Below are 11,794 nucleotides of genomic sequence, written 5' to 3'. Positions count from 1 at the left end.
TATGCATGCATGTATGCGTATAAAGTAGAATAGTCGATTACGTTGATTCTTGTAACCCTAAACACCTCTACAGATTGAAGTTCTTTATCGAGCTCTTCTGGGGTGATATTGCATTAATCATTCGACATATTCAGTGCAATACTTGTATTCTTTAATACGTTCTTATTTAATATCTTGCTTAGAATCATACGATCCTGAAAGAACATTGTTCTAACAAACTGACACACTAATATGGGACTAATATTGTTGGCAATGGGTGTCTCCTAAGTTATCATTGAATTAATGGAGTGTGTGTGGTTAACCGGCACATTAATTTCAGATGATAAATGACATCGAGAGTACCAAGCTAATTTACATGGTTATTCACATCTCGTTTTTGATCCTATGCATCTCAGTCACAAAGTGAGAGCATAATCGAGATTAAACATGCCATTGAATAATCTCAAAAGATCTAATAGTTTTATAAGATTGAAATTGGTAAATGCTTTACCTACCTAAAATAGATTCGAATTTGATTATGGTATCCCTCTTCGGAGTTCAAATCAAAAATATGGATCCTAGCATTGATTTAAATTTTTGGGGTTAATATTTAAGGATTCAAATCAACTAACTTGATTTCTCTTTTCTCCCTTTATAGATGTCGAGTCAATACAACAATGGTTCTCCTCGTTCTTCTGGAAATGTATTTCCTTCTGGAGATGATCTTCCACATGTTGATCAAGGTGAAAAAATGTTCCCTTCTTCAAGAAATGGTGGAACTGGAAATTATGCTTCTCCAACTCTTCCTCCACCTCCTCCAGTGACTCTCCCTAAGTCATGTCTTCTTTAAGTTGAAAAGTACGAAGTCACTTAAGCCCTATTGGCTAGTAAACATTAAGATGGAAAGTCTGTGTGTACATGTTCTGAAAATGAAATCGCATATTGACATATTAGGAATGTTGGGTATCGTTTTCCCAAGGGAGTTGGTCATTGATTTGGTTCTACTTTCGCTTCCTGAATCATATAGTCAGTTTATTAAAGACTACTATACGAGGGACCACGACGTGACCCTAATCAATCCGACATATATGTTGATTGTTACTGAAGTACAAATGCTTAAGAGCACAAATCAAGCGAATATGTTTGAAGGATCTGTCTCCCAAGTTTCCATGGACATTGAAAGTGGAAACATTGGGAGTCCATAAAAGGTTTCTCTTCCCAATGGAAAGGGATCGGCCAAGGTCAAACCGTTTGACCATATGGTAAACTGAAAGGCTAATCCAGAGATAGTCCCATGTGCTAATTCTAAAAGGTCCATATGTTTTTATTGCTAATTAAAGGAGCAGTGGATATGATGCTACCCTGAATACTTGAAAGATCTTAGATATGGTAAAGTCAAGTCGTATGACTCTATTTTAGGTACATCTACTATCTAACTCTACTTTATTAAGTTCCCATTCATAAATTCTTAATACATGATGTGATAGTCACATTTTGATGTTTTTATTGGATCTAAGAGAAAGAAGAAACTTAAGAAGAGTAAGCTGAATCTAATCGTGAGAGATCATTTCAGTCGCATGGTTTGATGATCAGATTTTGGAAGCTGCTGCATAGGAGTTACGATAGATTAATAGATTGCTTAGGAAATATCTAGAAACATAGTTTTCATATATTTGCATTGTAAGGACAAATTTTCTGCATATTATCAATAAAAGTGATTATTTATTCATTTATTTACTTTGTATTTCCTTGCAATGTCATTTATGAGAATTGGTGGTTATATTTCTATTATTAGCAATCATTAAATGTGGATCGATTCTTAATTATATCGTTTGTGGTAATGTCATGATTAACCAAGTGAAAAAGGAATTCTCATCAGCCAAGTTTCAATTGGATAGAAACTTGAAGTCATGCAATTCGAATTGTGTGATGCATGAGAATCTTGATCATTGGAAGATCATGACTAATTCGTTGATCACATGTTTATGTGAGTCAAGTGAAGGACTAGAGGATCTAGTACACATTTATGTGGACTATTTAGATCCACCACAAAGGACAATAAGTCTATTCGTCATGGTTTACTGATGATTTAGTAAATATGGTTGTGTTTATTAGATTAAAAATAATTCTAACACTTTGAAAGGTTTCAAAGAGTGGCAGAACGAATAAGAAGAATCTATTAGGCGGAAAGATAAAAGTGTCTCCAATCTGAAAGGAAAGGAGAATACTTTAGTGTCGTGTTTTGTGATCATCTTAATGATTATGGACCTATATCAGAATTGATCCTCAAAGTACACCTTAGTGCATTTGTATGACTAAGAAGAGGAATCAGATATTGGTGAAATGGTTTAATGGATGAGTCATACTTCGTTTTCAATCAAGTTTTATAGTTATACTCTAGTAACTACAAATCGTATCTTGAAGCTTATTTTAAATTAAGTAGGTTTATAACACCTCATGAAATGTGGAGTAGAAATTTTTTCTCACTCTAGCACATTTGAAATTGGTAGTTATGATGTTTTTGTTAAAACAAAGGATAAACTAATACCAAGTATATGAAGTGTTATCTTGTCAACAATCCTTACTAACTTTTGAATATTTGTTTTTCTCGTCAAAGAATGTTCCTTGAAAAGATAAAACTTATATGTCAAGAAGTCAATGGGAGGCTTATTGATCTTGAAAAGTTTCCAAAATCAATCGAGAATTAACTTTTTAATTATCACTAGCACATGAGCTAAGGTTGATAACATATCATGTTCAGTTGACACATTCTTGTTTTTGTGTACCTTCCTGTTGTGTTGACAATGCTTATGAGCTCTATGGTTCTTAGTTGACTACAAAAGGCAGAGCACATTTGGCAATGATAGTACATTGGTCAATGGAAGTGAGCTGCTTAAACAACACGGAAGCACGGGTAGGCCCTCATGCTACCAGAGGGAAAGAAATTAAGAACAAGCAAGTTCAGTCCATGAAAGGAAAACCTAAAATTGATTTTGGCTTTTTCCTCAACTTTATCTTATGATTGTAGGTTGGAATTGATAAATTTATGGATAGGAATGCATACACCATGAAATCCAGGTAGCAAAAGGTTTTGCTCTAATTCATGAAAATGATTATGAGGAAACACTTTAGTTAGTAGATTTTAAAGATTTGATAAATATGATTATGGTTAGCAGTTGTGATGATTGCATTCTCAAATTCGCATATGATTACCGCATCCTTTTTCATAGTTCGAATTGTAAGAAATGGAAAGAAATAGTTTGAACGTTCAGGACTTGTAGCTGTAAATTCTGAAATGGTTGAAACACACATATGCTATATAATAAAAGTGTATGAGCTTGAGAAGTCTAGATAAAGACTTATCAAAGCATCACGTATAAGAAATCTGCATTTTAGTAAGAAAGTCAAAAAGTATTGATTCTAGAAGTCCAACTGTGTTTTGGATACATGTTAATGCTACTGGGAGCATAATTGTTACGCTAGTAAGAATATAATTGCTATGCTAGTAGAAGTGTAATTGTTATGCTAAGTGTTTTAAGTTGGCAATACTATTTGTAGGAAACAAAGTTTTCAAATTTTCAAAATTGCAAAGTTTGGGAATTGTTTCGCTATAAAAGGATTTAGGGGAGAGGACACTTATACATCATTTCAAATCTATAAGTTTAGATTAAAGTTTTGATAGAACTTAGTCCTGGATATATATGAATATTGTGTAGAAGTGATTCAACATAGGAAATTCAATACACACACACACACACACACACATATATATATATATATATATATATATATATATATATATATATATATATATATATATGGAAATATTATAGCAAGTGACTAAACAGATATCAGGTATTTGTATAAGACATTACAAATCAAGTTCCATATGCTTCGAATATAGGATTTATTATATATGCTATAATATTGACTTGTTCTGATTTTTCCAAATGCCTAGGGTGTTGAGAGAAAAAGGACTAGAATAAGATGTGACTAAATTTGTTAAATAACTGTCAAGAACAGTATGAGGTTTACCAAAAGATTGCTTGCTTGTGGACAGTTAGAAGTATAATATTAATTTGGACGGACCATATGTACATAATTCTGAATGGTGGTGACTCTTGTTCGGAATTGATGGTCATATGGTAATATGGAAATGTTTCCATAATGGGAGTTGATAATTAAGAATCTCCATGTGAGTTAGAGAATTTAATGCAAGGAAGGTGTTCAAGGAGTGTAACTTGAATATAATACTTAATCACCATGAAAGTTTTTTAGTAACAAATGTTAAATGGAGCATTTTGTGGCATCGTTGGCTAAGTTTTGGTGATTTTGACGCCACGTCGTCACAAAGGATATTAAATGTAAGGTTTGACTCTAACACATTTAGTGTTGACAAGAATTTGGAATTGTTACACTTGTAATAAGGATTTGGAATTGTCATATGAACATTACTGGAATTATGTCTAATTGATCTTTTCAGAATGGAAGGACCATAGAGAGACATAGTACGCATGTTTATAACATGGAATGTCTGATGTTTAATTCAAGTGTTTAATTGATTAATCGAAACATTATACAATTAATAAAGTCTAATTAATATGGTGATTAAATAATAAGGGTTTTATTTATATTCAATGGTTTTGAGACAATAGTTGATTAAGTTATTATTGTGCTTCACTTCACATGTTTTACTTCCTGAATGATTGGTTATTCGAACATCCACAGTCGATTATACGTTTGGAAGTAAGTAGTGAATTAAGACTATAGACTATCAAAAGGGTTAGACATATCAATGGTTTGCTGCAGTATTCATGAGTACTTTTGAAATGGGGATTTAAGTATTGGATTAACCCATGCTCAAAGAATTACTTTATGGATTTTATCACGAGTAATTCTGAGAGGATAATATCTTATATTTTTGAAATGGAGATATATGAGTTGTTTTTTATGAGTCAGTTATGCATTAATAATACGTAAACACATCAGCAACTTGATGTTATAAAATGTATTGTTGTGCATGATTTGATGAGTGAATAGTGCAAGCATATAAGTTGAAGTTTATCCATTCCTTTTTCCCTAATGAGAAAAGCAATATCTGTGGGCCCCTCGATGATTTGATGATGTCATCTAAAGCGCTTGGCCAAGCCTGGACTGAATTGATGTGCTCAATTAGTAGTCTAATTTTAGTCGTTATAAATCGGAAATCGAGAAAAAAATATTGGATAAAGAGATTGATTATAATCCATGTCTCATGTCCATACGATATCTTGTAGATGGGAGGAATATTTGATCACTTATCTAAGGACACGTTACTGACTAGGTCAGAGTTCGACAACGACTTTTGGTAGCTACAATTTGCTATTTAATTTAGTAGTTATACTAGCAATTATAGTTACTAGACTTATCCAAGTGTGAGACTATTGGATTAGGTGTCTAAGTCCATAACTATAATTGGTATATAGTTGAATCGATAGTAGCACAATTCTTTTGGGTTGCCTTCAAACCTTACAATTAAATAGGATAACTTTTAGAGAGACAAGAATGATTTATTAATTTATTACATGGTTCATAAATTAATTAGAAATAAAAAATAATTGATTTATTAACGTATTATGGAAATAATATATTAATTAGAAATCATATTATTTAATTAATATTTAATCAAAAATTAATTTGGTATTAATTATGGGATTAAAGGAATTAATAAAAACTGTAGGGACTAAAGGTGATAATGTTTAATAGTTGAGCATTGAACAATTCTAGAACCTCCCTATAGTAGGGGGGATGAATTATAGATGCTCCTAGGGTTTCCTTGGGCTCTAAGGGTGCCTTGGATGCCTTAGGGAGGAAGTTAAGGGATTAGGGTTATCATGGATACACCTGCCTTATCTAATACCTTCCTAACACCTATATAAACTCTTCTTAGGGTTAAATTTCGGCCTAACCCTTAATTCCAATTGCCTTGGCCGAAATTTTGATCTACTTCTCTCTCTATAGTATTCCTTGGTTGCTTGAGTTTGTTTGTGAACCATTAGAGGCGCGATACTTGTGGTGCTTGCTACTAAAGGTCTTTCAAGCAAGTATTCAAGATTGTTTACAATAGCAATCTTAAAGGTATGTTTCATAACCCTTTTCTATGTGAATTTCTATTATACACTAGGGATCTAGGGTTAATACTTTGTTGTTCATTATAGTATGTTCAATTAGAGAAAACGTACATCTTTAATTAGGGTTACATAGGATTGTATGTTATTCTCAATTCCCATCATACATGTCATATCATACATAATTAAACCTGCTACCTAAGCATACTATATATGAGTCATTCTTTTAATCTCATCATTTGCACTAGGACAATCTAACTTGGAAAGAATGGTATGAGGTTGCATAGGTACAAGTCCTCGTTTGAAGTTATCAAGCGTTTTATGACTTTATCAATGTATGTACTCTAACTCAAACCAATGTGTCCTTGGGATCTATCTTTATAGATCCTAATACCAAGTATGTATGTAGTATATCGTAGGTCTTTCATTTGAAAGGACTTACTAAGTTAAGCATTAGTTTATTTCAATGTCGGGATATCTTTCCCGATCAGTAATATTTTATAAACATATGAAATTATAAAAACGATTTTGCTCCCACTTGCTTTGATATATACACATTTTTCATCAGTGATTTCTGAGAAACCAAGCCTTCTGATATTCTCATAAAAATAATGATACCATCTCGTAGATACTTATTTTAATCCATAAATGGAATTCTTTAGTTTGTATGCCTTCTTTAGGTTATTTGGATCGACAAAAACTTTAGTCTGCTCCACATATACATTTTCCTAAAGATATTCGTTAAGGAAAGTAGTTTTGACATCCTTTTTCTATATCTCATAGTCGTAATATGTAGTTATGGCCATGATAATCCTAATAGATTTAATCTTGGCAACTATCAAGAAGGTATATTCATAATTAATACCATTAACTCGAGTGTACCCTTTCGCGACAAGTCGTTCCTTGGATCTTTATACATTTCCTTCCATGTCGATCTTTGCATATCCACTTGTTGCAAACAGTCCAGCTATGAGGAGGAAAGTTGTGACATCCTGTTTTCAAATAACCTTAACTTGGGGGCTCGGGTGGTAATTTACCTAGTGAAGGTCCCGGGTCTCAAAGGATCAAGTGTGGACTTTAAGGAATAAGGTTCTTGGGCTTGGTTTTAAGATGTTGGGCCTTGAGAGACATTGGGATTAAATCAAAATTTAGGATTGTTTGACCAAGATCACCATGACGTGGAGCATGATTACTAAAGAACATGTTTCTTTAGTCATGACGGCGTGGCAAGATCGGTGCCATGACATGATGAACGCTGCAACCCAAGCCCATGAAATTTAGAGTTTCTTCCATACTTAAAGGCTTAATGTCACGTCTCAAAAATAAGACCCAAAAATCTTCAGTTTTAAATTAATATAGCAGTACACCATATTATTGTCATAAAACCAAGGTAATCAAATTTCATCAATACATCATCATTATCAGAGTAAATCACAAAATGCAGAATTGAGTGGTGTGTGTGCTTTGCAATCATCCCGGGCTCTTCCCTCTGAAACCAGAAGTACCTGAAACATGAACTAAAAATCGTAAGCACAAAGCTTAGTGAGTTCCCCAAAATACCACATACCATGCGTATGTAAATAAACACATAATGGGCCCTGCCTGACATCGAGTCCCACTTGGTATATAGATTTGTCAGTCATCAGGCCCCGTTTGGCATCGGACCCCACCTAGTACATATATAACATATAATCATATAAACATACAACACATGCGATAGTCACAAAGATAATAGCATACATTACCACCACCGTGCCCCGCTCGGTAAGCATATACACATAACACATGCAAGAGTCACATAGACAACTAGAATACTATAACATCAAACCATGGGCCAACATTGGTGCCTTTGACCCCTTAAAAACGGTGAGGAAACTCACCTCAGATTGTTGAATCCCACAGATAAATCTCTGGCTGCTGGCTCGCTAAAATCCCCATGCTATCAATCACAAAATAACATCTAATTAATAATTGGATCCTGACTCACGCTAAGAGTCCAAACTAGGGTAAAGACCTTTTTACCAACTTGGCCCAAGGCCAAGGCCTAATCCAATTGTCCGAAAAGGCTAAATTCCAAACTAATCACCTAAAGCCTAATATGGCCTAATTTTCCAAATCGGGCCCAATCCCTTTCATGGGTCATCCATGAGAGTCCAATAAAATATCAACAACCCAACAAAAGAACTATGATGGCCAAACAAGGCCAAAGAAAACAAAAGTCCAACATGGCCCCAACCGAGAGCCCAAAATTCCGAAGCCCACTCTGTTGAGTACGTGGGGTGTACTCAGCTCGTACGTTCAACGTACTTGCTTTAGGGCTTGTACGCATAACGTACCTACTTGTATGCCCAACGTACTCCACCAACTTGGCCAACTTCCCAAATTCAACTCTTAATCGATTAAGACTTCAACCCAAACTTAGATCTGACTTCCTTAATTAAGGTGGTTTGTCACGTAAAGTTGCCATCTTTACGAGCATGCATGGCTTAATGGGGGTTTAAAGCTCAAAAGTGCTTAATAAATGACTTAACGCATGCATGGAATCCAAAACCACCATAAATTTTGCACCTTTATGCTTAGAAACCCTTAGTATGTACACATCTACAAGGATAAGCTTCTAAAATGATCTTAGCTCATAATCACCAACCAAAGGGACCTAAAATGACCAAATACAAGCCAAGGAATAGATCTATGAAATGAGATGACAAGCTTTGAACTTTATACCTCAAAAGCCACGAAATGAAGGTGCTAAAGCTGGATCTTAAGGCTCTCCTCTAAAGAATGAGTCTTCAAGCTTCTTCTTCTACCACTACAAGATGCACAACACCCACCAAAAGCTTCACAAGAGCTCAAAAGCACCATACAAAGGCTAAGAAATGAATTAGGGTTTTCAAGGGTTTGGAGGCTGCTTAAACAAGGTCAAAAGAGGCTATCTTATGACCTTGTTTAAGCAGCCAACATACCCTTGAAAACCCTAATTCATTTCTTAGCCTTTGTGTGGTGCTTTTGAGCTCTTGTGAAGCTTTTGGTGGGTGTTGTTCTTATTTTTTTTTTATATATAAACAAATCTTACACTATGCCTTTTTTCTATTAATTTTTTGTTTCGTTTATAAATTTAGAGATTTTGTATGCTTTTAATACAAGAGAATGTCTTAGCCACTCCATCGAGGTACTCCTAGTGGGGTAGATTATCAGGAAACTCATAATTTCATGGACTAATCTAAAATGACAGTTAAAATAAAGAATAAGGATTTACATAAGATTCATTTATCCCCATTATGGAATTTGTTTCATTTTTATTTTTATTAATTCTTTATCCAAACAATTTGTTCCTACAAATGGCTTTATTGTTCATGATCCATTCTTTCGATGTCTTTTAGTTGTATTCTCTTAAAAATATTTATAATTTTATAGAATCTTCATAACTTTGTTGTAATTCTTTCGATATCTCTCTATTTTAATAAAAATTAAATATATTCTTTTTTTTGTCATGTATCACCCTGTTAGACTTTCTAATTAATGTTATGTTACTTGTCAACCTATTTATTATCCATTTCAAATTTGAAATTTAAGATTTCTCACTCTAACTACATTAAATTAATAAGATTAAAATAAAATTAATGCAAATTATAAGGTCACATAATTATTTAAATCAACGATTATAATTTTATATAACTAAAAAGTATCTCTTAATTAATAATTTATTTAAAATAATTAATTAATAATTTTCATTTTTTACTACGAAAATTTAATTAAATAAAGTTTTAAGAATGAGTGTATTCTTGTTTTTAGGATGTAAAATTTTAATTAGATTATTTTACGTATGCCTATCCTCATCAATAATTTTGTTTTCATGTAAAATATTTGTCATTCTTTTTAGGATATTTTAATCATTTTGACAAGTATTGATCAAATTTTTTTTTAAAAAAGTCAATTCTTTGAAGACTATCACTGTATTATTCTTTTAAGAATGACAATTATTTAATTAAACTATTCATCAATTTGAAAATTCGATTTTAAAGGGATTAATAAATAGCAAATCTTGCAAAAATATAGTCATTTCCAAATATAAATGTATATAAATGGTCTATTATACCCTTAAAAAGAGATAAAGGTTGCAATTTGATACATCCTATTTAATTTAAAAAATATACATCTTAAGATCATAGCCTATCATTTTTTCATGAAGACAGAATATATATATATATATATATATATATATATATATATAAAAGTTTCAACTGATTTAATTAGTGACAAAAGAATCTTTCCACTAAAAAAAAGCAAGGTTAAAAGATATCCAAAACATTATCATGAAGAAGAATAAACTTGATGGGAATATTGGTCTTAATATAAATTACTATACGAATGCTAACTTATTTACAACTCAAACATTTTAAATACTTTACATTTTAAGTCCTATTTTGAAATTAAACTACATTTCATAGCTTCGTACAAAACGCTCAGGTTGTAAAGGCGCGAGGCTTATAATATTGACACCACTTGGATTTTGTCCTTGAAATGGTGTTGTACTGTTACATGCCCCACCTGACAATATCTTCTGGCATGTTTCTATGAGGGAGTGCCTACAAGTTGGGCAGGAGGAGTGTGAACTCAACCACTTATCGATGCATCGAATATGGAATCCATGGTTGCATTTTGGCAGAATTTTGACTTGTTCTTCTACGATGAACTCACTTAAGCATATCACGCATTCTTTGCCTAATCCAGGTAATTTCAGCCCTTCCCAATAGCTAACAACTGGGAAAGTCTTCAATGCCTTTTTCTTAATCCCAGTGTTGGCTAACCTAGCTGGAGTGCTTTCCTGGCTAGTATTCGACTCAGAGTGAACTAAATTCGAACATCTTAATACACACCTGATTATGGAGTTCAACCCTAAGGAGCAAATGAGAGCACAGAGAAGCACTGATAGCACCATGACCACATTTGCATCAAAGCTTTTGTTTGCCGTATCTGTACTTGGTGTTGGTGAAGCTGCTATTGCATCCACTGTTGTTCTCATCGTTGTTGACGCATGTAAGTACATAGGAGCATCAAGTAGAAGTTTTCTTGAATGATGATTCACAAAGTTGGCTTGAAAAAGCATCATGGAGCTAGTGAGCATTTTTGTTTGTGTTTGAGGTATAAATCAGCTGCTAGTTTTGGTTGTAATTACAATTTCGTAGAGTAGACTTGAAAGAGAATGCTATATATAATGGGAATAAAGTGAGCTCCACAAACAATAAAAAGGCAAATTCATCTGAACCTTTTGTACTGGAATTGAATATAATATAAAGAAACAAGAGGCAGTTTCAGAGGATCTTTTGAGCCACCATGTGGAATATATTGTCTTTCTTTTTATCAATCATTTTCGATCTTCCACTAAGTTTTGTGTATTGCATTTAGTAATGGATTCTCTAATCAAATGGATCCCACGCACTTACTTACTCCAAGTCAAATTATGCCATGTTCACATAATTTCAATCCTTGACTCATCACTCAATTCCCACACGATGTATATATTTAAAAGGTAAAGTTCATGTTGTAAATAACGTATTTCAAAGTTATTCTTATTTTCCATAATATGTTTAATAATACACAATAATAAGATAATTTAATTGTCGTTGGTTATAATTAAATATGTAGACTCTTGGACATTACTTAACACAAAGATGAGAACAGGAGTAGTGGAGGCAATAACTCACCGG

General features: G+C 33.1%; 1 protein-coding gene across 1 annotated transcript; it reads right to left on the bottom strand.

Moving 5' to 3' along the window:
• Positions 1-10,415: 10,415 nt before the first annotated feature.
• LOC111892771 (RING-H2 finger protein ATL78) lies at positions 10,416-11,370 on the bottom strand. Its single transcript, XM_023888824.3, has one exon. It carries the CDS (start codon positions 11,209-11,211, stop codon positions 10,522-10,524), a length of 690 nt encoding a protein of 229 aa, XP_023744592.1. The 5' UTR covers positions 11,212-11,370; the 3' UTR covers positions 10,416-10,521.
• Positions 11,371-11,794: the final 424 nt, after the last annotated feature.

This window comes from Lactuca sativa, chromosome 4 (genome assembly GCF_002870075.4).
Source record: "Lactuca sativa cultivar Salinas chromosome 4, Lsat_Salinas_v11, whole genome shotgun sequence".
Lineage (NCBI taxonomy): Eukaryota > Viridiplantae > Streptophyta > Magnoliopsida > Asterales > Asteraceae > Lactuca > Lactuca sativa.
This window is presented reverse-complemented; position numbering and strand designations above follow the sequence as displayed.

Excerpts from the sequence above, each read along its gene's own strand:
- LOC111892771 (XM_023888824.3), bottom strand. The coding sequence starts at position 11,211 with ATGCTCACTAGCTCCATGATGCTTTTTCAAGCCAACTTTGTGAATCAT.